The sequence below is a fragment of the Tigriopus californicus genome, chromosome 11 (assembly GCF_007210705.1).
Source record: "Tigriopus californicus strain San Diego chromosome 11, Tcal_SD_v2.1, whole genome shotgun sequence".
In the NCBI taxonomy this organism is placed as follows: Eukaryota; Metazoa; Arthropoda; class Copepoda; order Harpacticoida; family Harpacticidae; genus Tigriopus; species Tigriopus californicus.
Window position 1 is genome coordinate 15,372,616 of NC_081450.1, and position 27,409 is coordinate 15,400,024.

At 43.0% G+C, this 27,409-nt stretch overlaps 3 protein-coding genes across 4 annotated transcripts; all 3 read left to right on the forward strand.

Moving 5' to 3' along the window:
* Window positions 1-488: 488 nt before the first annotated feature.
* Window positions 489-8,628, forward strand: LOC131890660 (proton channel OtopLc-like). Its single transcript, XM_059240057.1, has 6 exons — window positions 489-2,068; window positions 2,156-2,385; window positions 2,541-2,661; window positions 6,032-6,261; window positions 7,526-8,039; window positions 8,168-8,628. The coding sequence occupies exons 1-6, from the start codon at window positions 1,691-1,693 to the stop codon at window positions 8,438-8,440; spliced, it is 1,746 nt and encodes a 581-aa protein (XP_059096040.1). The 5' UTR covers window positions 489-1,690; the 3' UTR covers window positions 8,441-8,628.
* Window positions 8,629-11,191: 2,563 nt separating this feature from the next.
* On the forward strand, window positions 11,192-15,127 carry LOC131890659 (proton channel OtopLc-like). Of its 2 annotated transcripts, XM_059240055.1 has the most exons (8): window positions 11,192-11,831; window positions 11,910-12,139; window positions 12,219-12,342; window positions 12,818-13,029; window positions 13,158-13,353; window positions 13,450-13,461; window positions 13,818-14,150; window positions 14,619-15,127. In XM_059240055.1, exons 1-8 carry the CDS (start codon window positions 11,370-11,372, stop codon window positions 14,976-14,978), a joined length of 1,929 nt encoding a protein of 642 aa, XP_059096038.1. In that variant the 5' UTR covers window positions 11,192-11,369; the 3' UTR covers window positions 14,979-15,127. The 2 variants fall into 2 exon arrangements, with proteins under 2 accessions (XP_059096038.1, XP_059096039.1); XM_059240056.1 differs by lacking the exon at window positions 13,450-13,461 and having other exon boundaries at window positions 11,197-11,831.
* A 1,522-nt stretch (window positions 15,128-16,649) lies between these two features.
* Window positions 16,650-26,087, forward strand: LOC131890664 (glutamate-gated chloride channel subunit beta-like). The gene is made up of 2 exons (XM_059240063.1): window positions 16,650-17,170; window positions 21,144-26,087. Exon 2 carries the CDS (start codon window positions 22,142-22,144, stop codon window positions 23,327-23,329), a length of 1,188 nt encoding a protein of 395 aa, XP_059096046.1. The 5' UTR covers window positions 16,650-17,170; window positions 21,144-22,141; the 3' UTR covers window positions 23,330-26,087.
* The last annotated feature ends 1,322 nt before the right edge of the window (window positions 26,088-27,409 follow it).

The following is a 27,409-nucleotide window of genomic DNA, read 5'->3' on the forward strand; positions in this document are numbered from 1 at the left end:
CTACGTTGGCTAAAATCATGTTATTCAAATGACAACTTAACACCTTGCTATCACTAGATTGAGCAGGCTTTCATTCGATTATATCAATACGAACAAATATAACTGCCAACGTTTTATTTCGAAGCCCCCTTCAGACAATTTATTGGACCAAATAAATGTTAGCACACTTATGGGTACTTTTTGACATCGGAATGCCAAGGGATCAAGGGCCTATGAACAATGAGGTAGTTTCCAGCTGAAAATGTTCCCTTCACTTGCCTGGATTGATTTCCTATCATTTATTATGCTATTAGCTCCGTGTATCACGAACCAACTGTATCTACCTTTGCTACATGAATAAAAGAGATTCTAAAATCAACATCACTGACTGCAAATGAAAGGAATAAGCCAATAGAGTCACGAAAATGGACTCATGTATATTTGGAGGCAAGTAGGGCAAGTAGGCAAGCATGCAAGCAACCGAGCGAGCTTGCTCATGTGTTTGAGTAGGATGTGTGATTGAAGAACACATGGAGTGTGAGATCTTGCAAAAGGAGGCGTACGTCCTTCGCTTGGCGTCAGCTGTTCCCACCATCAATTCAGGTAGACAGAAGAAACAAGAGAGGAGCAAAGAAAGACAGAGGACAGGAACACGGAAAGAGCTTCAACATAGTTTGCATTGATGATCATATTGATCATGGTCTTTGCATGAATGGTTGCACGTAGTGCTCCGCCCTCGAAGCCCAAAGCCTTGAGAGAAATCAGCTGAACAACGGATCATCCTGGCGACGCCCTAGATACCAGCAGAACCAAGAAGAATGTGTAGGTTGCCTTTGAAAACGTATCTGGGGTGCTATTCCCTGCGAGTTGGAACATTGGTCACGAGTGCATTAATGGGAAGTGTATTCTTGGTTTGTGGCTTGGGAGGTCTAGGGCTCATCTTGTCTTGGGAGTCGGTGTACGAGACTCTGGCCAATTACTTGGGCACTAATCCCATCTCGGGGCGAAACGAAATGCTGGATGCGTTCTATCCCGTTTTGTTGTGGATTGCGACAGGTGCCTTCTTGGCTTACTCGATATCCGGCTTTCTTTCCACGCTCGGACTTGCCTGTGGCCAGCTGAATCCGTGGAAATGGCCTTCCCAGGTATTCTTTGGGGCCTCATTAGTTGTGATCGTGTTGTGTTTGATAGGTCATGTCTACATGTTCGCCTTCCTTCCCTGGTATAAAACCCACACCCTCATTGTCACCGTGATTTTTAACGCACTCTGGTATGTGTGGTGGATCTACTCGATTGCCATCGTGGGTTGTTACTTGAAATCCGGCTATGCCTCCGTGCATCAAATCGGGAACATCACTGGAGAGAACGAATTCCTCAACCAGCCCTAAATAAATGTTGGGCGGCTTTGCTCATATGAGTGAGACTGAGTTTGAAATATATGTGTCAGATGAATAATGAGACAGGACCTGTTCTTCGTCTGTTGCTGGCTGGTTTACCGCCACTGTTCTCGCCTGACTTGACCTTCTGGAAGAGTTTGGCTCCCAGGCATCGTTAGTTGGTTCGGTTGGCTTCGGTCCGTTGCCGAGGTACTGATTTTGGCTACTCACTCTGAATCTCAATGAACGCACATCTCGGGAAGGACGCTTTCAAATATGACACAACTAAGATCAGCTAGATACCGCCAGTCGATCATCGTCCATAGGGAGAGAAAATGAGTTCCGCCACTGATCTGGGTGTCGAGTTGGCCGAGGACCCACAGAACAGGCCTCCCCATCCAGGCCAAAATCTCATTCCAATCCCAAGTAAGTACAACAAATATTTCCCCGTGTGGACACCGGAGGCCATCGATAACATCTTCACCGCGTTTTCATCGTTGTACGCCGTGATCGTGATAACCGTGTTTCTGGCATTCTCCTTCACCGAGATCGTGACCTTCCCTCACCTGCATAACCACTTGGAAAAGAGCGGGTTCTTCGTCTACCTCTACACTATCAGTATTCTCTTTTATGGCTATTTGTTCCTGGTGGTGTCCATTCGGGACAAGGAATTGGGATTGGCCTCAGAGCTCAAAGTGGTCTTCAACCATAAGGTAAAGACGTCTATACATTTAGCCAATCCATTCAATAGCCGAAGTAACGAGTTTTCTTTAATTAAACGATCTCCCTCTCTTCTGAAGAGTCATGGGAGCTTGCCGGCAAGGATTGGAGTGGTCTTCTTTGGCTTGGGCACCCTGATCTACTTCCTGCTGGAGTTACTAGCCTTCTTCGAGTTCAAATCCGGATCGCCCTGTCACTATCCAGCTGTGGGAGCCACATCCTTCTTGGCGATCATTTTTGTGATCCTGCAAGTCCTGCTAATCTTTCTCTATCCCAGATTGAATCTTCACACCATCAACTTTGTGGATAGGTAAATTAGCTATTGATCCTTTCGTGTCTTGGCAAGTCAGATATTAAATGAGACCCACAACACCATGTTGATTAATGGCTTTTTCGGATTTTTTTCACGGGGAATCTCCAAACTTGCTTCTTGTTAGGTGTAGAGCATGCTGCCGGTCTTTGCAGGTTTGGCACCATGCACGTTATGGCCACGAACATCATAATGTGGCTTCATTCTTTGGTCAAAGAGTCACTCCACGAAATTGAAGAGATTGGACACGAGTTCGAAATCGGACATCTCAATGAGGTAATCAACTTATCTTGAAGAAATCGATACATGGCCACCAATTCCTTTTGATGTTCAAGTACCGTTTTGAAAGGAAAACCTTAAGATAAATAGTTGAAAAAAAAATCCCAATCCCAATGAACTATCTTTTATTTTGAAGTTAGTTAAAGGTAATAAAAGGGTGAAACTATAAACGCATTATTTTGAGAGCTTCGCGGCCGAACTGTTTCTGCCTTAGATGTTTTCATTGATTTATGCATGTACTGTGTCAACAATAGTGTAGAATTACTGGCCTACCAATTCTATATCCATCTATTCCATTAACAAAACTTTATTTCATCAGCTAGCTAGTCTGAGGCATGAAGAAAAATCAACAGTGAGACATGAAAGTTGTGAGTCCATACTTGATTTATTTTAGTCCATATCCCTCAATAGGGATGCCTCCAAACCAATCCATGTTTTCCTAACTCTGTTTGGAAACTTTTATCACATGGTTATCTTTATTTGATGAAACATGAACACTGGCCAGGAAACGCAACTTTTTTAGATCCCCAAATCTTTCCCGCCAAGTTAGGCCTAAATTGTCGGTGTTGAGAATTTTCAATATCTTAACAAAGCAAAATGAGCGTACGAAATACTAAATTAAGTACCATTGCTAGCGATTGGAAAGATATTATTTTGGTTAAATAAATTTTGAACTCATAGAACATTGAAGGAACCCGTGAGCGAAGAAGGTACTTCATCTTTTAGACAAGCCTGGATATTTGAGGTCTCAAAGATGTATTAGTCCTTTACAATCACTACAATTGGCCCTGAAACCTGGTTGAGGACAAAGCTCATGGATTCTTTTAAATATTTTGGAAAAAAATACCTTTCGTACCCCCTTAAATTCTGTATCGTCCCAATCTTCTCAGTTTGGCCCAATACAGTAGCTCACCCATTCCCGCAATGTTCCACCTTGCCGTATGTAGTTTTTTCATTTGTTTAATGTTTTGCAAGTTTGGTTTAGTGTTGTCGTTTTGTGGGTCTTTTTGCATTTAAACAAGCACATATTTTTGCGTTAGAAATTTTTTTGGTTGTGAAAAGAAATATTTCGTGCTTACAAATTATCATCCATTTATCAAGCAACATATTTGAATTTTATCATTAACCGCTTACCATAATGTGAACTGTTTTACCTCTGAGCAACCACTTGGCTCTGTTAATGTGCTGAGACAGAACAGCAAGTCCATGTAAAAGTAATGAACTATTGGCAATCAAGAAATATAAGCTTGCATTTTAATCTTGCTTGAATCTGGTTTATATCTTTTCGCTGCTTGATTTTGCCTAGCTAGACTCATCTATTGACCAAAAGAGTCATTAAGTTTAGTGCCGCGTTACAAAACCAGTTTCAGATTCTTCTATTGGTGAGTTGAATCTAGCACAAAATATGTATATTCACCTTTTTAAGAGTGAAATGAATTGATTTTTGGACGAATTGAACTTCACTAAACCCCTGAGTTTTTTAAGACAATTCATGCATTCCTAAATTGCAGAATCTAGGCCCAGTTCACAACTTTCTTGGGATACTAAAATCTTATCTGGTTGGTCATTTCGGCTTACTTTATGCCTGAGACTGATGAAATGATATGATACTCTATTGCTTGAGGCTTTTTGCATAATTTGTACCCAAACACCAAGTAAACAAAGGGCGAACTAGTAAAAGTGCCGAGGGTCTCTTGAAAATGATAATGAACAATATCTGTTTACATTATTGTCGGAAATGAGAGGCCCCACCCAGAGACAAGGTGGTAACTTTCTTTTGGAAAAAAATGTCACACAGAGCAAAGCAAGTTTAATCGTATTTACCGAGTTCAAATAATTCAGCTGACCAAAAACAAACAAATCTTGTTATACCAGTGTTTTAATTGGATCAAATATGTTCAAATGATAGGCCAAATAAAAAGACTGTTCTCATTCATGGTATAGTAATCCAGTAATACCAACAACGACTGTTGTCACCATTCAAACTACCGTCTTCAAAGCCCGAAAGGCCATTGTACAAGATGGCAAGGGCCTTGAAAAGTCTTAGGAAAGTGGTAGTGGGCGTAACCGAAAAGGGATTCCAAAGGTTTTGGATGAGATCCATGGCCGCGTTTTCGAGGACCCCACGACCTTCATGAGTTCCTTGGCAAACAACTTAATGAGGGTGAGAAGACCGTCAAGACAGTGGTTCACGAGGATCTGTTCTGAAATCATCTGTCAGGTCCCCAAGGCATCTTCTAACAATCAAGATTGCGGGAAAACGCGTCAATTGTTGCAAGACACCCCTTCGATACTTCAAGTCCAATGGCGCCAAAGACAAGATTTTCACCCCAAAGAAGGTGCAGGCATTCGACCGGGCCAGTATGGCTAGTGTGGGATGTATTAGGAATTTTGAATGCTACAAATAAAAGCGAGTCACAAATCAACAAACCACGGTTCTACATTGGTTTTCTTTTTCTTCTACCAACTACCAATTTTGTATCATCAGCATAGGAAGAGATACTGACATTACTACTAACAAGCTTCTGAAGCGGAGCAATGAAGATAATGAAAAGGAGAGGACCCAAAATGGAGCCCTGAGGGACACCCAACTTGACATCATGTATGTCACTAAGGGATCCCTCAACCTTAACCAATTGCTTCCTACCATGCAATGAAACTTCTTTACAATTTGAGAACCTTGCTTTGGATCCCAATCTCATGGAGCCTGTTAACTAAAAGGCCATGATCTACCCCTTGTCAAAGGCAATCAAATGGATCAAACGGGAGATGTGAGGGGGTATGAAATGGCAAACGAGTTTAAAGTGTTACCAGTTTTGATGTTTTGAAGTTCGAACTTGAATAAACTTCATGCAAATAGAGTGACGGCCATACATAGAATACTCATTTTTGTTTTTGGATGTCAGGTTTTCATAATATAATCTTGACTTGAAGCACTTAGAAGCCAAGATTTGTTTAATTCAAATCTGGTTTCTTTTTACTAATGCCTGGAAACTTACTTTCCAGTCACTCGTGAACAGACAGCCATAAGCTAAATTTCTAACAGTGGCAGCTAGTTTCCTTAATGCTTTTGAGGGTCAAAATTCTATTCATTATTATTAGTTATTATAAAAAAATAGAATGTTTTTAATAGCCTTGGTGATCACTCGACTCCGACAAAATTTGTTATTTTGACGTTGAGCAGAAATTGTAGAAGTTTAGCGATTCGAATGTGCAAATGAGCTAAACAAAGGGATTGAGAAGAAAATCAGTAAGTGCAACCCTCTCGAATTTCTGCTCGACAAATCACTCTCCCCTCATCCAAATCAAATGCTTCTTTTTGGATGACTCTTGAGCTTGTTCTTACCAAAAGTTGGTTCCATTTCAGACGTCCGTTCATCGACAGCGACGTGAGGAAAAAGACGAGGATGCCTGCAACTTGATAGCCAGACGAATGTCAATACTACACGATCTCCATGAAGACTGTCAACCGTACAAAAGCGACATCATCGGGAATATCCTTGCCAAGAGCTCGCCCTATTTGTATCCGTTCGTCATTGAGTTCGCACTCATCGGAGCCAGCGTCATCTTCACCATGTGGAGACACGTGGACCGAATGTAAGACCATTTGGATCAAATTATCCTACCTCAAGCTTTCCATTTGGTTGCTTGGACGCGTCCATTTTCGGCAATTAGTTTCTCAGGTTTTCTGACTGTCTCTACCGCCCAAGACAGTTCAAATTCTTCCAAACCAAAAGAACAACTCAGACCAGAGCAGAGGCCTGCTTTTTAAAGCTCTTGTCTCGAAGGCTTGAACTTGGACATTGACCGGTATGAAAATACATATACCAAAGTGGTGAGAGAGGATGCTCATTCTGGGTAACGTCCAAGCCTTAGATCTGAGACACAAGCCTTTAAAAAAAAAACTCGACTCTGAACATACTAGTATGGTGTTCATACTCTACGCATTTTTGGGATCTAATTAGACTTTGAGCCAGCCGTGACGAGATTTGCATAAATAGCAAAAACAAAGAGAGAAGCGTTGAAGAACAACGTACACCACGAGACACACTTTAGGACTGAAACCTTCGAATGGTACGTCGAAGAATATATATGGACAGGATGGGGAAGGTTGAAAATTAACAACTTCAATTCGAGTAACTGGATTGCATTCTTCTTCAAGCCAGGCTGGACCCGTGTCAATGTGGTTCCTTGGCTTGAGCGAGCGTAGCGATCAAAACTTAACCATTCTCGAAGTACATTACTTACATTGGCCCACAGAACGAATCATTTGACCCTCCTGAAGTAATCCCGATTATCCCAAATATTATTCTCACCATGCGTTGATTTGATTGCAAAGTATTGATTTTATGCTCTAGCATCCCCGTCCATATTTATGTTCGAGTTTGCAAAATAATAATACCATCCAATTTGTGTGCAAATGTCGCTCGAATCGGAAATTCAAAATTTCGCCCATATTTCCAAGCTTTTCCGCTTGCAGAAATTGGAGGAAATTGGAGAAGAAAATGGTAAAGTTTTCTGTAGAAGGTTGCCAGCAGGGCCAAGCTAAGATTGTCTTTTTCCTCTCATGGTGAAACATAAACCTACTCGAGTCAAAATGCGGACCCTTCAATTGCGTGTCTTTGACAGTACTGACAATGTTCCTCGTCAAGAGTCCTTGGAGTGAAATGGGAAACATTTAGGAACATATAATGTAGGCCTCGGTGCAATGTGACATGGGGAAAGATAATCCAATCCATGGTAGAAACAAATTGTCTTGCGAGATAAAATTCAAAAGAAGGTGTACTGAACTTAGGTAAAGACGTAATATTCAAATTCGAAATCTAAATGCACTACTATGCCACCCAATTGTCCTTTCCAGGCCTCTGGCGGGTCACATCATGTCTCCGAATGCCACGAAAGTGCACCTGCCTCGTCCAGTCGCTTTCATTCGCCAAGGGTCGTGGGATCACTCACGCAAAGGCGTTATTGGAGGCGTGTTTGCCCTAATCCTGGCCATCCTCAATCTCGGCGTGTTCTTTGGCCTGGATGGGTTCACCAATGCCGAAGACGAGTCCGAGTTCTTCTCCAAATTGACCAAGACCGTAATCAACTTCCTGGGGATCATCAGCCTTTTGATCGGGATCTGGCAGATCCAGAACTTGGACGATCAGGAATTGTCTGACCTAACGGAATCCGAGATGCGAAATCTGGATCTCTCGTTATTAAGATTCACCTCGTTCTTTGCCTATCTCTACCATGTCTTCACCATCATCACCGGCGTCTTCAATGCCAATGTCAAGAACTTTCCCAACCGGATCCACAACATCAACGGCATTGTGGCCACAATTCAAATCACGCTTCAAATCATCTTTGTGTTTGATCTACGTCGAAAGGTAGGGAGGGAGCTTCATATTTGCACTACGCATATCTTTGACGTACGCTCGTACATAGCATAACCACTACCAATCTGAGTGTCTTTGAGCGTGGTGGATCTTCTTCTATCCATCTTTTAATCTTTTAGGAGCTCCCACCGAGTAAAGTGGAGAGCAAGCCGGGTCGACAAATTGCCATCTTCATGTTCTTCCACAACTTGGCTATGTGGTTGGTGTTCACGTTTGAGATCCAGAAAGTACGATCCAGTCTAGTGGAGGCCGAGTTCTATGGGATCATGCCTTGGGTCATCATTCAACGAGTCACGTTGCCTTTGACCATCTTCTTTAGATTCCACTCAGCCGTAGTTTGCATGGAAATGTGGAAGGACACTTATGATAAAAGAGCCCCTTTGCAATGTTAAGAGGACCAATACACGCTCTCTGGCCTCAATCACTCGGGTGTGGAGCAAACCTGTTGTTGTCGCAATAAAGACGTGAAAAAAAAAGAGCCGAAATAAGACCTACTCTCTGTATTGTGAATGAGATACATCGAAGTAAGTTGGCCCATTTTAGGGTCTACTTTCACTCAGCAATAAAGTTTTCAAAATACTGTCGTTGTCCCAGTTTATTTAGTGACAGCTTGGGAGCCATTTGTCAACTGAAACTAAATCCAGACTCTTGAACATGACATCTGCGGAAATGTGATGTCAAATTTAGAATACATTTATAGCGCTTTTCCATTCACGAAGTATGCCATTTTTGTTCTCGGTTTTGCGATTTCAGGCTCTGATATAAAGAAAAATCATTCCTATGAAACCAATTTCAGCCACCTAGGCAAACAGTTACTATAGGCGAAAAAAATGATTTCTGCTTGGATGAAAGGGAATCAGATGGCAAGGTATATTCAAAGGCTCATTTTTGTACCAAAGGAATGGAGCGACGATATAAAGAATACTATTAAACACCTTTATTTCCACTTACCTCACAAATCAGTGAAACCAGTTGATGAAAGTTATTGCATGACAGAACCCTGAATCAGTAGAAAAATTGAAATAATTCAATTTCAATTTATTTGAAACGCATAATCCAAGCTCATATCTTTTCTTATTTCCCTTCTAATGATTAAAATAAACTGAAATGACGGTCTTGTCTCTTCTTTAAAATAGACTAAATGTTGTCTGACAATATCCCGACACATTTCCTATAAGAATAGTCATTTGCCAAAACAATTTTGCTCAGAAGCTCCCCCGCCAAGGGTCCATTCAACCATGTTTGGTAAAAAAGCAATGTAACCTAACAGATAACTTGCAAGCAAGGACACGTTGTTCAGTCTCATTCAAAGCAGATTGTTGCACCCAGAAGATGAAAGAAGCGTCGAAACATGTGCATGCAATTTGCATGCAGCATTCATCAAAATACTTCCGTAAAACTATCTATCGGTGGTTCTAAAGAGAGAAAACTTACAATGCATATGATATGACTGCCTAAGGGTCAGATAAGTACCTAAGTTACGATTTTCGACAAAGTAGCTTAGTCTCTTTCTTTCTTTGTTTTGTAGTCCGATGACAGCTTTCTCGCTAGGTCTGCCATCTCATGTGGGGTGTGTGTGTTTATGTATGGGCATTACATCATAGCCAACATGGCAAAATGGAACGTCAAAGCTCTACCAATATGCCACCGTTACTAGCCTGGACAAAATAGCTTGTTTTTCAGTTGTGATTTTCGATCAAACAAGGTTGCAAAAACCTTGAAAAAAACTCTTTAATGGGGTTGGTATTGAAGTGTCTTTTCACTCTTAGGAGCATTTTTTGTTATAATCTTGCTTTTAACTCATGGCTCAATTATTTAGGACTAAAGTTAGTTTTACGACTGTTTATAAATCAAAGAACGTGCCAACATCTTATAAGCCTGTGGGCTAATTTCCAAAGTTCAGATTTTTCTTCTGAAACATTTTGAAACCACCATGACATTTGGGCCAAAGTTATTGGATATGATTTTGTAATAAGTTGTGTCTAAGATATTTTGGCACCTTCTCTTAATACTGAAGTCTTGTTATAGATTAATGGGAAAATTAGTATGAACTCAATTCCAATGCAGGTTGATGATATTAGCTAATATGCCGAAAGGTAGGAAACACTCACTACCTGGATGGCGCTAAAATCAAAGCGTGCGAGCAAGAAAAAACACACTTTGGGTTCATTTTTTTTTCAAGAATAATGAAAACATGCATTGAAATGTGGGAAATTTATTTGTTCCATGATTAATTATCTAACTTTTTCCTACCCTTAAAGAGGGGAATCAACCCATTCTTTACCTATGGGTCTGGTAATAGTGCAATTCGATCTGCCTCTCTATGTACTTAAGTTAGGGACACATTCCATTTCTACTTCATCATCTTCCCAAACGCTCCGATTTCGACCTCCCACAAAGTGGACTGAATCCAGTTCCAGGCACAATTTCAGAGAGGCAAGAACGAACATTTCCTAGTTTCTGCCCAAGGTAACGAAAGAATAAACCTAGAAATATCTAGTTCACTAACCAATTCATGCTTGGTCGAGAATGTGCGAAGGAGACATTTTGCTTGTCATTTCGTTACGCAAAATCACGGTGACTGAGTTCAACGAGAGCGCATCACTGATTGACGCAAACAGAACTACTTAGTTTCAAAAGTCAACTGCTATAAGTGTGATAACCCGATTCACTAATGCCAATTCTTAGGTTGTAAGTCATGGCCTTGCTTAAATTTGGGTATTGCATGAGAACTGTAAGATATATTTTCCTACACAGGGTTCATTCTCTTCTATGCAGTTTCAAATAGGACGACTGTTTAGGATCAAACTTGTAACACTTTTTTGATACCTTGCCTGCCTCAAATCCTGGCTTCAGTCAAGCACGAGCCTACTGATATTTCACTGTGGAGAGTTGTCTTCTTTGAAGCAATTACTCCATGTTCTATTAGATCATTGGAGAAAAGGTGACACCTAAAGGCCGCAATCACATGCTACACCGTTGGTATTGAATGGGTTCTCCTCAGTCTGATCTCGACACTGAAGCTAATCAGGACTCACACAAGTGTGAGGTAAATCAGAGTTTTATTAACCGGTCACTTTTTGTACCCACCCATTGTCCAGGAAAGACCCGAAAAGGTCTCACCAAACCTTCTCCTCTCCCATGTAAATAGTATTTACCTCACTTCCCACACACTCGATCGAGTCAGTTCGAATGTAGTTTAGTGCTCCATCCTGATGAACAATTGTGTTGTTTCCTCTGTGGTAGTTGGTCTTGTAGCAAAATGAATAATTCCTTTACAGACACGTTGTCAGGGCTTGTTCAACGTCCTCGTAGAGAGTCATGGCTGATCCCAACCGAGATCTAGGAGCGCGACCCAAGCAACACCACCCCGACCAGATTGAGGTGCTCGAGGCTAAGGCCGACTTTGACGAGGAGAACGCGAGTTCCGCCGAGTCTTCAGTGTCCTCCAGATATCAGATCCGGGAGGAAACCGATCCTACTTTACCTCGTGCCAAGCCCAAGAAGAAGTTCCAATTGAAAATGAGCGAATCCTCCTTGGCCAACGTTTGGTCTGGTCTCTCCGGACTTTACGCCATGTTTTTGGTTACGCTGTACGTGGCTTTCTCTTTCACGGAATTGGTGACCTTCCCCCACTTGAATGACTACTTGGAGATCAATGGCTTCTTCATTTTCTTGTACGTGGTCAGTGATCTGTTCCTCATTTATGTGCTTCTGATGACTTTGAAAGGAAAGTCCAAAATGGTCAACTCAGACGGACCCAAAGTGGCCGAAAACCATAAGGTAAGACCTGAATATACATACTACATATATCACCCACCGCCAAGCGATAGTTGAAGAAAAGTACGCTTTGGCCCTCAGAGTCATGGTAGTTTGACCATTCGTTTTGGTGCAATTGTGTTCGGCATTGGAGCCTTGGTCTATCTGGTCCTGGAGATGATCTCGTTCTTCGAGATCAGTACCTATTCCCCATGTTATCATTCCGCATTGGGAATTAATACTGCGGCAGCCATACTCTTCGTTGTCCTTCAGACCTACCTGATCTTTGTTTACCCGAGGTTGAATCTTTGCACCATAGGCATCTTAGACCGGTAAGGTTGGGCAAGTTACAAGATGGATGCTCAAATGAATGTACTGGCTATATTTTTATGTACGCTCGTCGTGCTCCAGATTTGGTACCATGCATGTGGTGGCCACCAACATCATCCTTTGGATCCGTACCTTGATCAAGGAGTCGCTTCATGAGATCATGGAATCGGAGGAAAAAGCTCATAGTGTGCATGCAGCTCATCCGGTAGGTCAAAGTAATAGGTTGCAACCTACGGAAAGGCTTAGAAAAATGTTGACCATGTTTATAGGGATTTGAAGTTGAATAACATTGTACATGAACAGAGAGGAGAATTTACATCTTTGGGCTCCCCCGCCCTCCCCATACATTCACAAAAAAAAGATAAAACCGCACACACAACCTGACCTTTTTTGGCTAGATTTAGCATATTCTTGCAATCTTTCAATTGTTATGTTGTGTCTAACTTCGGCTGGATTTTGTGTTCAAAACGCATACTTTCCACCAAAGTTTTAGAGAACATCAAGCCTTGTGTCATTTCATTTGTTCCTACCTCATAATTAGTAACAAAATTCCAGTCAAATTCTCGATATTGAGAGGCGTGAGTACACTTCGAATTTGTTTCGGCTTTCCCGTGCTCTGGGATCCAAAATCAAATGTTCTACAAAAGCCGTCCATGACAAATTTGGATGCTCTTCCTTAGCTGTTAGCTGGTCACAATCACGGCGTGTGCAACATCATTGGCGAACGGATCCGAATTGCCCATCAGCTTTATGAGCAATGCCACCTTTATCACGATGACATCCTCGGCTCCACTCTCACCGACACATCACCTTTTCTCTATCCCTTTGTCATTGAATACGCTCTCATCGGAGCAAGTGTGTTCTTTGTCATGTGGCGACATGTCGGACGGAGGTATGCACTTATCCAAGCCAAATATTAGCACCTTCATTCAGCCACTAGATGTGTCATGATACGGTCATGGCTCACGGATAGCTTCCTCTCAACGCGATCCTCTTTCTTTCATTTGTGCTCGAATCTAGCGGCAAGCCCAAGCATCACGATGAGATGGATTCATTGACCTCGACAGGCATCAATCACCCACAACCCCTTCAATTTCTCAAGAAAGGCGATTGGTCGCATTCGCTCAAGGGGGTCGTGGCTGGATCGGTCATCTTGATCCTGGCCATTCTAAACTTGGCCCTTTTCTTTGGATTGGATGGTCATGACGCCAATGAGGTAAAGACTGAAACGAGGCCTTGGCATTGAATACAATACATAATGTAGACCCTTTTTTGAAAAAAAATCTAATTCCATGGTTGAACACCGTTTCAGGCTCATCATGTAGTAAGTACTTCACGTTGTCTTGGCTTTTATCTGTCACCGCTTCTAAGAAACCAACACTTAAACATAACACATGCGCTGTAGTTAGCTTCATAGTCATTATGGACAGGCTTTTGTAGATAAACGACTTTGTTCATTCGATCGGTCGAGTTTTGATGGAGCTATACAATTTTGTTATTGACCAATTTTACTTCATTGTTCAGGAGAGTTTGAAAGCTAGCCATTTGTTTGTCGAGCAAAAATAAGCTGCTCTGAAAGGACTAAGCTATGTGAAAGGTCAGACAAACGTCCTCTGGAGTTGTTATTGACGAGTGTTTTAGAGTGATTTGCCATGCTTTCAATGTCTGGCCAATTTCCAGGATGAATCTGAGTATTTTTCCAAGATCACCAATACCATCATCAACATGCTTGGAATCGTGGGGCTTCTCTTTGGGATCTACCAGATCCAGGCCTTGAGCGATAGGAGCGAATTCGAAGAGGATTCCGACCTGAGGGCCAGTTCGTCGTTGGATTTGTCGTTGCTCCGATTCACGGCTTTCTTTGCCTATCTCTACATTTGCTTCACCATCATCACGGGAGCATTCAACGCCCATTTCCACAACTTCCCCAATGGGCTGCATATTGTGAATGGTGTCACCGAGGCTATTCAGATCACGCTACAAATCGTTTTCATCTACGATTTACAACACAAGGTACGACGTATGTACGAGTACGTTCCTGTGCAGTACGTGTATGGCATGTAGTTCGAAAATGCGAAGGCAGAGACATTTGATAACCCGGTTTAGCTTTTCGCAATTAAGCGTTGAATGTTCCAATGTTTCTTTGTTGGGAGTCTAACGTCACCAGAGGACTGCTTGCAAATGGTTTGATACTAATGGACAATGTGAACTGAGCGTTTTTACATTCTTTTTCATTGAATCTGTTCGAATGAATTGATTTTTTTTAAGCCAAAGCAAAAGAATTACCACACACTCGATGACTTTTCTCCTCTCAAGTCGTTCATTTGTTCGAACGAGTCTGTCTGACCAGCTTTTGGGGCTGAGCGTGGCATGAAATTCAGTGACGTATCGCATCATTTCTATACGCTATTTTTTCCATAGCCTCATAATATTGTACATTCGCCAGTAGCAGCACTTCACACTGTCAATTGCACGTTTCAGATTCTATCTTTGGCTACGTTCGATACCAAACCGGGTCGCCAGGTGACGATCTTCTTGTTCTTTCTGAACCTGGCCCAATGGGTGGTGATCAGCTTCGAGATCCAGAAAGTCCGGGCCAGTCTTGTTGAGGCGGAGTTCTACGGTTTCATGCCATGGGTCATCATCCAACGAGTCACCCTGCCGTTATTTGTGTTCTTCCGCTTCCATTCAGCGGTCGTGAACATGGAGTTATGGAAAGACATCTATTCGAATGGTAACATTCGCTCGAAATCTCAACCGGAACTCGCCTTGAGACGACGGGATTTTTCCGGGATTGGGGTTCGCCCTGGAGATGTCTCCATGGAAGGCGGATTGATGTAGGATTTGGTCACACTCGGTTACCCTCCATAGACCTTGTTTATATGTTTCATCCTGTTTGTACCTGATCGATGCTTCTCAATCTACGATGTCTGTTTTATCAACCCCCGTTCCGTGTTCACCGCCAATACAAATAAACTACCCGTCCTATGCTTGGTGTGTAGCTTTCAGATTTTGTTGCTCTGGTTTTGACTTCGACTTGCGATGCTAAATTAGCACCCTGAACTTCACATGGTTCATTGTGATTTCTGATTTTTTTTATTATTATTATTTATTAGTTAAGGGGAGATGCTTCTAGAGCAATTGGTTAACGCGCGACCGAACTAACCTCGGGTTCATGGCTTCGATCCTCTTTGAATTGTTCGCACTTTTTCCCTCGAGTTGTAAGACTTAAATGTGACCATTATTTGCATGGGAAAATCCTCACAAAAACTTCAGCAGACTATAATGTGTTTGTTACGTAAAAACGGCCTTTGTTAAGTATCTAGATTTTTGTAAGAAGGGACAGTTAAGCAATAAAGTATGTCATATTTTCTATCTGTCATCTCGAATTTGGTCGCCACTGGCTGTAAAGAGAAAGTAGTCTCAGTGGAAAGGCAGCCGGTGTTGGTTACGAGTTCTTTGGGTCCATCAGCCACGCACCTTAAATTTCTGCCAAATGCTGTCTTCATCGGATGTAAAAATGGAATTAAAAGGGTTTACAAGTGAAGAAATAGCGTGACGTAACCTCTTTCATTTAGAATATCAAAGCCACTAATGTTGAGTTGAGGCTAAAGAGACAAGCAAAGTGAGACAAGCATTTTGCATGCCATGAACTCTAAGAAAACCATAATCAGGGGTCTCTCGCGGCCTTGTCGGTCGTCTACCCTGCCATCTGGCGAGCGATGGCACGATGGACAACTCAAGCCCTGGGTTATTCACTGCATAACTTACGGGGAAGTAAAGTTTGAGCGGAATATTTGGATGCAAATGGGCAATTTAATGGAATTATAGAAAAGCTCAGACCGTAAAACAAAGCACAACATAATTGCAAATACCGGGTGAAATTAAATCTTAGACTGAATTGGCATTCAATTCATATCAGCGGTTGGTCTACTCCAAAGACAAACAAACCATTTACCAATCGAATTTCAAGCTGCCAGGTGAATTAAAAGCGAAATAAGCGAATTAGTTCAGATTTGAATTGTTGGGACAACTTAATTTGCAAACTACGAGTGCATTTTGTCGGTGACCTGGTACCTGCCAAAAATAGTTACAGTGGGTATATGAAAGATTACAGGACAAAATATGACGAAAATAGAATAACTGTGATGGCTAAAAATATGCTCATTATTAACAAAAAGTTGACATAATTGATCAAGGATTATCATCAATCTTTGAATGAATAAGAAATCATTCACTAAAAGGTGAGAGAGAGACAAAGAACCGCTTGATTGGCCCGTTAAAGAAGCGCGCATGTCCAATGGTACAGTGGTCTATGGGACTTGCCTATATAGCAAAATACCGTGTACGTTCTGTTGTATATGTGTGATTGACTCGTACCACTGGGCAAGGCCACGAGGGAAAGTTTCCACTTCGGGACCAATTTGGGCCATCGTGTCCCCCCCCCCCTGGGTCCACCCGCGTCTGTCGCCCTCCGCTCTCGTTTGGACTTCTGTCGTTCCGTTGGCGGTGAAAGATCCCGAGAAAAAGCCGAGGAGCGATCCCGAGAGAGGGACAAGCCAACAGAGCGATCCACTTTTGCTTGATCGGCCCTCAAAGCACACATACAAACACACATTGAGCCCGAGAGAGCCACATAGTGCGTAGATAGGAGAAGGGATAGTTGTCGAAGAAGTTTGTGTTTACTCAAGGACCAGATCAGAGGCGCTAAGAAGCCGAAGAACGTCGGTTGGTCGGTGGCCCTGCTTTATTTTTGGCTTGTCTTGTTTCCCTTTTATAGTTCTTCTAGCACTTCTTCGCTTCGGGTAGCATGTGTACAACAAACAGATCCCGCAAAAGTCGATAGAGGATCATCGGAAGCGAGTCACTCACTCCCGGCTTGACTCGTGTCAATCTTGAGTGGAATCCAATTACCCTTATGCAGGATGATCTTAAAAAGAGCCTTTGATTGGACAACTCTACCATCGAGATCCGCTTCTCAATGGCTTTTGAGTGGATGATCCAATCGGGCGCAAACCACCCAAGTCAACAAGGTAAGACTAGTTCGTGCGTGGTTCGTGAAATCGGAGGAGAAATGCAAGAAGATATCGAAGTGAAAAAAAGCATAAAAAACGAAGAGAGACCTATCTAGTGTACGTACCCACCTTAAGCGGGTTTGTCACATCCAGAGAGTGGAAACATCTTAACTCTGTTGATGAGAAATGAATTCCAGATCCCGTTGTCACAATCAGCTTGAAAAATTGCTTCAACTTTTCCTTGGTCTCAAGATCGAATTGGAAAGTTTTTTTTCCTTCCCTCTTCTGCAACAGAATGCAGGAAGTTTGGCTTCGCTTTTTTTACCTACATGCTACCCACCATATCCGTCTTGGTAGGTTGATCCAGTCGTCCCACTTTGGGGATTTGAAGCAAAAATCTGGGTCCACCAAGCGTTGAGCACGACCAAAGGAAGAAATTGGTCCAAACGGTTTTCAACAGATGGCCAGGCAAGCTCTTTAAGTTGGAGAGTGACTTGACAGACATGGGTAGACTTGGGACAGAAAACATGGGCCAAACTTGAGAATGGGAACGAAGACGAAGTAATAGTAGTAATGCTACGAGTAGTACCGACTGTACATGTAGCAAAGGGCTGCTGTAGGGGAACTTGGAACTCGGAAAGTCAAAATGAATGCCATCGTAAATCTTTTTTGATGGTAAATATGGTGCGTGGTTGGGCACTTCCTTAAGTGATGCAGTTTCGAAATCTTTGGGAGCTAGCTAGTACTACGTACACTGGCTGGCGTTTACTAAATTATCCAAACATCTGGTGGCGGAATTGTGGAGAAATTGACAGGACACCCAACTATTCTGTGGTTGGCAAATACCAAATTGGATCCTCCATTGGAATTGGCTTTCGGTTGGTCTCCATTTGGCTGCCTTTGTTCGAGTCGAGTCCAAAAACATCCGAGGTCTATTCAGAGTTGACATATGTCAGCCTTTTTCTGCCAGGTGGTCCATTGTTCCTTGATTGATTGCATTTTGAAGGGTTCCATGACCAAATACAGATCATTCTGATGGGTGAGACGTTTTGACAAGGCAAACCTTAAACCCTTGGGCTTCATTAATTGAAGACCTTGATTGCACTTAAGTACTTGTGAAGATCAATATTGGCTTGCACCCACCAAATGTCAGCCTTGTCGAGAGGACCCAAGTTAATCTGCGATCCCTCTGCCGTTTCCTTGACTACCTCATGACCAAAAGGGGGGACCGCGAGACCGTTTGCGATCCAGTGAAGTTCCAGTTCCAGTTCCAGCCCCAGCAATCCTACTTGGTCGAGACCTGGTTATCATTTCTCCTCATCTACATATCAAGCCAACTCAAATGGGCCATACTTGGTGCAAAGCAGAGACACCATATAGTAAAGCGATACATTTGTGCTTCTTCATCTTTGACGAAATTCTGTTTGGAGGGAAATGTAGGCCCATGAAATTCAGGACTGAAAACGTTAACATTGAGGTTATAACCCTTAAAACAGAACTCATGTTGAGTAATTCATTGAAATATCCAATTTCAATTGAATCCATAGACGTCTGGGAATGTATTGCATTTTGGATGTGAAACTAAAGATCAGGAACCATTCGAGGTCTTTAGTAGGAGACAAACGATTTGAGATCTCAGGGTGACAAAATTTGTATTTGAATCCTAAATCAAAAGCCAACCTCTAGAACCTTGGATTTGAGAATCAAAGATAGCATGGAAACCCTGAATTGTGTCCCCTTTTGTCTTCATCTTCTTGCATGGTTTTGATAATGGCAATCAAAATTTCAAGCGCAATTTTTTGGCATTTCTTTCATAGTCAGATCGATGGCACTCTCGGAAAAAAACTTAAACCCAGAATTGCCACATACCACTTACAAGGGACATTCACTGAACGGATATCAACCCATGAATGTCCAATAAGGCATGCTTTTTTTATATTTTTTAATATTGCCTTTTAGAGACGTGGTTTCTGCTTTGTTAGAAGTATATGATACAAGTTTGATTGAGCTCTTTTCGTTCTACTATCGGTAATTTGAAATTTTTATCAATAGATTATTCATTTAAATTTTTGTTCGATTCAGTTGTGCATTTTAGGTACTTTTGAAAAGCGCTGGACAAAAACTAGAATCATATGAATAAGTTGAAAACAGGCAGTGATTCGTTACAAGCTGTAATTGTTGGACAGCAAATGGAAATTCAAATTTGACTGAAATTTTTCAGGCCAAAAAAGAAGATGCAAATCAGTTACTATTTTTAAGGATATCATTGCAAAATACCATCGCTGTAGTAATTTGGGAATCAATTGTGTTTAGAAAGCTATTTACATCGTATTATGTGTAAAAAGAAATAGTTTTATGAAAAGCTCAAGCCAAATATCCCCAATTTTTTGACAACACAGCAAATGCTTGAAGTGGTAAACAGTCAGAGTTGGATTAAATTTCAAGATTAAGCTTGATTAAAGTTGCAATTGACAAGTAAGGCATCACACTAATGAATAATGAAATATTGACATTCAGGCAGTTTTAATTGACATTGCAAACTGTTTTCAGGTTTTTCTACATGCTTAAAAAAAGTAAAATATTTTCATTTATCTTCTGGGCATTAAAAAGCGTATTATATTTTTTGGCAATATGTCCAAGATATAACTGGAGAATTTTGTATTCAAATTTGATGCAAATGCAATCTTTGAAAGTGTAATATCTAGTGCTGGGGCAAGCTTGGACTCAAACCCGAGTGCACTCGAGTCTCTTACTCGATTTTGGAGGAATTGGACGGGCTCAAGTCTCTTAAAAGGGACCCGAGCCCGTCTTGTCAAAAAAAAAAAAAATATTATTTTTTCTTTAGATTTCGCAAGACGAGTCTTTTTGCTTGACCTGACTTTAATAAAAGACTTGAGGCCTCTGCCGGACTCGGCGAGTCCGGCAAAAAGTCAAAAATTCAGAGGCCCTGTATGAGTCAGACTTTTCCCGGACTCTCCCACAGCACTTGCAATACCTTATCGTTTGCTGAATGAACTATTTATAAAATCAAATCTCTGAAGTCAAGTCGATTCCGGTCAACACAGATCAACCCGAAATTTTATGCCAATGTGTGCATAGGTCAATGCCACAGCTAGTTGGGATATAGTTGGGATTGGGTCAGTTGTCTTCCTGCAGGCAGCTGGTATGGGTGTTGCCTGAAGAGTTGACAATGTCGAAGTTGGTCTGTTAGACCAAACGCAAAAATGCCCCCAAAGAAAGCTTTGGCACTTAAATGATTGACTGAGGGGAGCCCAGTTCTAGTCATCAGGGACTCCACATTGGCTTTGGATTGACCTCTAACATGGTCCATAAGAGCAATCACCAATTCAAGATCATGCACCACTTTCACTTTGTAACTAAGGGAACTGTGGTAATTGGATATACTGCAATCAATTTTCTGTACTACGTGTTGGTTTTACTTTCCACCATACGTCAAAAATGTCTCAGAAAATAATGCAGTCCCTGGAGCTGCTTTGTGGGCTTGTACCTTTCAAGGGAGACCACGTATGATACCGTTTCCTCTTGGTAGAAAGCGGGTTCAGCTAACACAATGAAAGATAGCTAACTACGTGAAGGCGTTTTTAAATGCTTCATTATATGTAAATTTCCTTTCCTGATACCAGTAAGCCGCCTTAAACCCAATGATTGAATATGGCTTTTATGGGATTCTCCTTTGCGATATAGGGTCTTCAGTAGAGCTTACCTAGCTATATGAACATATCAGAGTCTTGACAGGGTAAATATCAGCAGCAGTTGCCGGGAACAGTTAAGTCTTGGAAACGGGATATGGAAGCAACGGAAATTGTGTTTTCATTCATTTTTGAAGGCGAAAAAAATAGATTACCTTAACGTTAGGTCCTCCTTAAGCTAGCTTTTTGTTCTACAATGTTCACTTAGATATATAATTAAACTCTTATATGAATGAAGGGATTGTTTGTCAAAGCTGAGATCCAATTTGTGTTTGCTTCAGGTTTCGTCTGCCAAAGATGATGTGGGTTTTGTCCCGGGAGGCCTCCAATCAGCATGGAACACCACAGGGAATCCCACCTCTTTCCGACAAAGAGTCGCCACTCTAATTAATCTTTCCCGAAAAAGAGCCTCCTTTTCCCGTGGTTAGTCAGTCAGTCAGTCGTCCGTCCATTCACTGGGACCACCGATAAGTCAACACGGGAAGTGCAAAGTGGAACAATACCCTTCTCCTTCTTCTTCTTCTTCTTCTCCTTCTCCTCCTCCTCCTCCTCCTCCTCCTCCTCCTCTTTTTCTTTCGTCTTTGACTTGGTTGTGGGCCACCGTGTGTCCCAGTGTGTGGTTCCATCAGGTTCCATGGATCAATCTGACAAGCAACGGTCTTCTGTTGTTTAGTGAGGGCAAGTGAAAGAAGCCGACTTCGAAGGGAAGAAGAAGAAGAACAAGAACAAGAAGAAGAAGACGAAGGAAGACGAAGAAGAAGAGAGCACCACGGACAAAGCGATCTTGAAAAGACCTTCTTTATACTTGGGTTCCACATGGAACACCTCCCGCTGATTTGGACTAAGTGTGAACACTTTCTTCCCCGTGGCGTAGGACACATTGTGATTCCTCGGATCATTGATCTTTTCCAACAAAAAGCGCCATGGCCATACCCTCGTGTATTGGGGTGGAGACAGGTCTCAGGCCGTTTGAATTGGTCATTTACAATCTGTGGAAACCTCAAATAAGAGGGAAAAAATGGAAATGTTCTACACGGTTCCATTAGCAGCGTTCTCCCACTGCCGGCGGGAATTAATTATTCCCGCTTACACGTTCTCGGACTCCTGAAACATGCTTCATTTGTCCAAGGCCAAGAGAAGGGAAAAAATGACATCCTCACCCGAGTAGAGCGAACGTGATTGCAAGAAGCTAACGAACGGATCGTTCTTTCCAATTCGTTGGCTATTCGGTTGTTGGTCCCCTCGTTCGCTGTTCCCTGTTCCCTCTTCGCGCTCCAAAATGACGGGTAGAATTAGGGCAGGGCAACTCCTGGTCTGGCTGTTACTTGCCGTTCAAAAGACGGTGCAGGCTAGCATCCCAATCCCTGCTGTGGTGGAAATCACGCAGAAGTGTGTGTCAGGTTTCTGCCTGCCCCTCGAGTACCAGAAATTGGAAACGCCCTTTTCGGATACTTTCAACACCGTGAAAGTGACGGTGGAAATCATGGACGTGCTCCAAGTGAACGACAAAGAGTTCAGCGTGACTCTCACCATGTACTTTTCAGTCCAATGGGAGGAGCCCCGGATCACGACCAATAACACGGTGGGCGAGGGTGAGTGGACTCCCATCGATCTGCAGTTCTTGAACAATCTCTGGGTGCCAAATATCTTCATCTACGATCTTCGATCCTTCTCGGCCATGAGTGTATTGAAAAAGCTAGCCGGCGTCTGGATCGTCGAAGGCAAGGCCATCTACTACAACCAGGCGTCGTCAGTGACCTTCCTCTGTCCCATGCGATTCGACTTGTATCCATTGGACTCTCATGTGTGCAAGTTCCGCGTGGGCAGCACCAATCTGGACATGACCCGCATGAGATTCGCGCCCACTGAGCTCACCTATGACGAGACCACGAGGAACACCATTTTGGATTATGCCGTGACCATGGGCCGACTCCACGAGGACGATCGAATCCTCCCCTACGGCGAATTGGGCAACTACTCCATTACCGGCATCGAGATCACGTTCACTCGACACAAGCTCAAGTATTTGATTGTCTACTACCTACCCTCGGGGTTGTTTGTCGTGGTGTCTTGGGCCAGTTTCTTGATCCCTCCGGAGGTGGTGCCGGGTCGAATGGCCATGCTAATCACCCTGTTCCTGGTGTTGATCAACATTTTCAACATTGTCACCACGAACTCTCCCAATGTGGAGGGCATGACTGCCATTGCTGCCTGGATGGTGGTGTGCATCTTCTTCGTGTTCGGGGCCTTGGCCGGCTATGCGTGGCTCCTGTGGAAGAAGAAGAAGAGCTGCCTGAAGCGGAAACGCCTCCGGAAGCTGAGCGAGGAGGAGGGCAAGCTCCGCACCCGCCGGAAGGAGGAGTTCCGCTCCAAAGTGGACGACATGTTCCTGGTGACGTTTCCTTTGTTGTTCGCCCTTTTCAACTTGATCTACTGGCCCATGTGTATTCGGACGAATACGGGCTGACCCTCACCGGGGGAGTCGACGGGGCAAGGCGTTCTGCCCATCGGTCAAAATGGACGTTTGTCTCCCCCACAACAACCTTCGCCAGGTCTTCCCTTGGGCATCTATACGACACACTGGCAACGGGCCAATCTCTGCTCCTCGGGTGTGATTAAACGCGGGCGATGCATTGCCGCCTTCCGGGAGGAGGACTACGATATTCAAGGACTCTTCGATGTGACATGACATCAGATTGTTCCTCTCCATCCCAACCATCCTGCTGCTCTACTACCATCTTGGCTCGCCTACGAGATCTTTCGTGGGGCTTTGGCATTGGACCAAGTTCTGTTATTAATTCGATTCCTCTCGAGTGAATCGACGAAAGCAATCGACTTTGATTGAAATTCTGGACATTCCTTCAATGGTTGAATTCCAACCCGATCGACGTGAAGCTTTCCAAAGCATAGACAGCCAGCCAACCAGACAGCCAGTCAACCAGCCAACCAGCCACAACCACTCCCTCCCTCGCACGCACGCATACTCTTCTCCTATCATCACAAATCAAAAAAAAAACAGACGCCCCCAGCCATGTCGCATCCCCGTATTCTCAGTGGTCCATGGTCCATAGTCCTGGTTTCTGTCTCGTTCTTTTTTTTGAGTGCACAATATGTATGTACTTGGCCGTTCGGACGAACTTAGTACTCGTGCCCAACCCTCTGGTGATATTGCCATTGTCAATCCCAATGGAATTGAAACCTCAGCACTTGCTGTGGATGGCTCCCACGTGATGATTTATGGTGATTTGTCCACTAGTGTGTGCGTGTGTGGTATGCGGTCCCAAGTATAGAGCGATGTGGTCAGTATCTCTCTCTCCATCCATGCACTCATGTAGACCTACCAATTCCCATCCCCTCTTTCTCTCTTTCTTTCTTTCTTTTTTTCTTTCCTTCTTTCTCTCTCTCTCTTTCTACGTTCCGAGAGAGCCAGAGAGCGAGCTGATGAGACAACAAAGACAACAAAAAGAGTGTTTGTGATGGGGGGAACAAATGCTCTGAGATCAAGTGCAAGGAGTACGGTGGAATCCAATGGAACGGTTCCAAACCTCTCGTTTCTGTCGTTCTCCTCTTCCTCGTTCTCCTGGTCGTCCTCCTTCAATAGTCCTTCTCCTCGTCCTAACCCGTGCCAAATTTCTCATCCTCGTTGAAGAACAACGAGGCCAAAAGATCATCAAGACAAAAACAATACTAAGTAATCGAGAACCATGTTCTCCAGTCACTTGCCAACCAACCAACCAACCAACCGTTCCCGTTCCCGTTCTCGTTCCCTCCTCTCGGCTCGTCACGTCCCTCCGAGCTCAAATATGACTTCGAATCAGGTTTCAATTTTGTCAGGAAGTTGGAGACTTCATAACTTTTCAGTCTCGTCCTTCAAAGGGGAAAAATCTCAACCCCAAAAAACTCGTCTTCCGTTCATATCAATAGAGCAAAAAAGAAGAAAATGGAGAAGAAGAAGAAGAAGAAGAAGAAGAAGACAAACCAACCAGTAGGATCAAGGGACTAGGGAATACCGAAAAGAGAGAGCGAACGATCAATACAACGAGATCATCGCTAGCTTCCTCCTCTCCAAGAAATGTTGCTACTGAACATAACAAGCGCCAAAAGTGGATCAGGAACAAACTTGCCTTTTCTGGACTACTCAAGCTAGGCGAGGGCACTCATGCACGAGGGGAAATCCATCGCAAACGAAGATCCGGCACGATCTCATCTCCAATAGGATGTCATTTCAAAACGATGTTGGTCTTCAATTTCATTTGCACCCTCTACCTCTAAGGGGTTCTTGAATAGAAAACGCGTGTTTCAAACCGAAACGGAACGCTCGCTGGACTTTTCGTGAAGGCCTTGCCGATTGCTCAAAATCTCGGTCTCAACAACAACAAAAGGAAAATGAGCCTGCAATGACTTTTTTCCCGTCTGAGTAGTGATGATTACCTGATCTTATTTGGGTGCTTTTTTGAGCATTTGTGCCTGGTTTGCCACTCGCAAGGCCACTCGGGTTGCTGAAGGATGTCGCTTTCTGAAAAGGCCGACATAAGTCATAGTATTGCAAGTGGTAGAAACCATCTCGCCTCTCCTTGATACGCCATGATTTCCCAATTTCAACAATGGACGTGATCTGGTCCTTGCTCCATTTTTTGGTGTTTGTTTCCCTCTCGGCAGAACTCGCCCCACCACCCATACACCCATACACCCAAACACCCAAACACCCATCTACACGTACGCACTCACCCCGCTACTCACCAGACAGACCGATAGAGGCACATTTCTTAAGCAAGTCAGCCTTGGTTGGCCTATTTAATCCTTGGGATCCACGACGGATCTGCTCGGAGATGAAGCTACTCAAGCTTAAAAGATAAATGCACATCAACCACGAACGACGACGACGATGACGACGACGCCATTCGTATACAGACACACACACACACACATATGAATATTATCCTGCATGCTTCTCTAACATGTTCAGCAGTCCAGTGACAGCATCAATGTCGAATGATGTCGAACGACTAAGACATTTCACAATTGGTTCGTTCGTTGGACTATGGTTGGGTGAACTGACTGGCCTGGAAATCCCACCCACGACAAGGCGCTTCTGGTGTACGAATCGATTTCTTACTCACAAATTTCTACCCATGATGAATACTACCAATGGCAAACGTTGGACAATGGTTCCATTCCAATCCAGAACAAACAATGCGGTGAAATAAATTTCATATCTTACTGGATGAGCGAGCACGTTGTAGGGACGTAGTTATTTGTTGGGAAAAACACGGAAACCCCCGACGCTCGTCTTTCTTAGATTGTTCCATTGGTCCACCTCCCCCCTCAAACTAATGTCACTATGTCATTTCCAGTGTAATAATGATGTGCACAAAACTTGTGCACCGCCCACCGATGACGCTTTATTGCTCCCCAACAAGAGAAGATGGCAGACTCTGACTTCTTGTAAGCACTGGAAGAAAAAAAAGCCACGGTATATGAGGAAAGTCAGGCTTCCAAGTTCTATGGGTAAGCGAGGCTCGAAAAATAGAGGTTGTTCATATTCAAATTCATTTCCCCGACTCCGGTTCTATAAACAATAGCAATAGTGAGCATAACAAATGGAGTTTTCATGAAGAACGAAAAAGGTTGGGTGAGAAAAAAAGAGTGGTTCCAAAACTTTATTCTCATTTGATTTCATTTGAGCCATGGCAAACTTGATAATGTATTTTTTGTTAATTGGCGCACAAGTATAGAAAATGTACCTCGCTGAAAAATCAACTTAGATTTTCTTAAAAAGTTTTCACGTGTTACAGTCGTAAGATCTTTTTATCAGTGGATCAATGGGAAAAGCACATTAATGATCCCTTTCCAAGTCTCGTTGTGTCCCGATCTCCTTCTTCATCCAAAGTTCATCAGGCACATGAAGCAAACACAGTCAATGAGGACACTCCAAGTACATTGGAGATATCAAAACTCATACCCGCCCATACACGATATTCCATTCTTCACGAGGATACGTATATACAGTAGTACACGAGGGGAACCCAGAATGGCATTCTTTCCACGTCAAAGATCAATCCAAGTGCGTCTCCACAAGTTCCGAAAGAAGTCCATTGGATCTTTCTGTCTTTTTGTCATATTCTGGGGAATATAAAAAAAGCAGACCACATTAGGTTTCGATGGTGAATTCCGAATGATTGGCATTTTTTTCATCCATCAAGAACTTATTTAGTAGACCTGGAGTTAACATAGATGCATCCTTACTCAATACTGCCAAACTTTCAAATACTTCAAACCAACCCTGCGCAAAGAAATTGTCGCCAAGAGTATTGAGATACGTGATTTTTTTTTCCCGACAGGAAAGGACATTTTTCCGTTCGATTGATGCTGAGCCAGCATCTTTCAAAGGCCTCAATGGAAGCAAATCACCGGACACTGGTCGTATGATTATCCTTTGATGGGGTGGAAAGTGAGATAAGCGCCATAAGCCTTTTTGTGTTTTTCATCAGTTTCATGGCCAAACTCCCCAAACATGGCCATGGCCGTAAGTTTCCCTCGAGGTTTC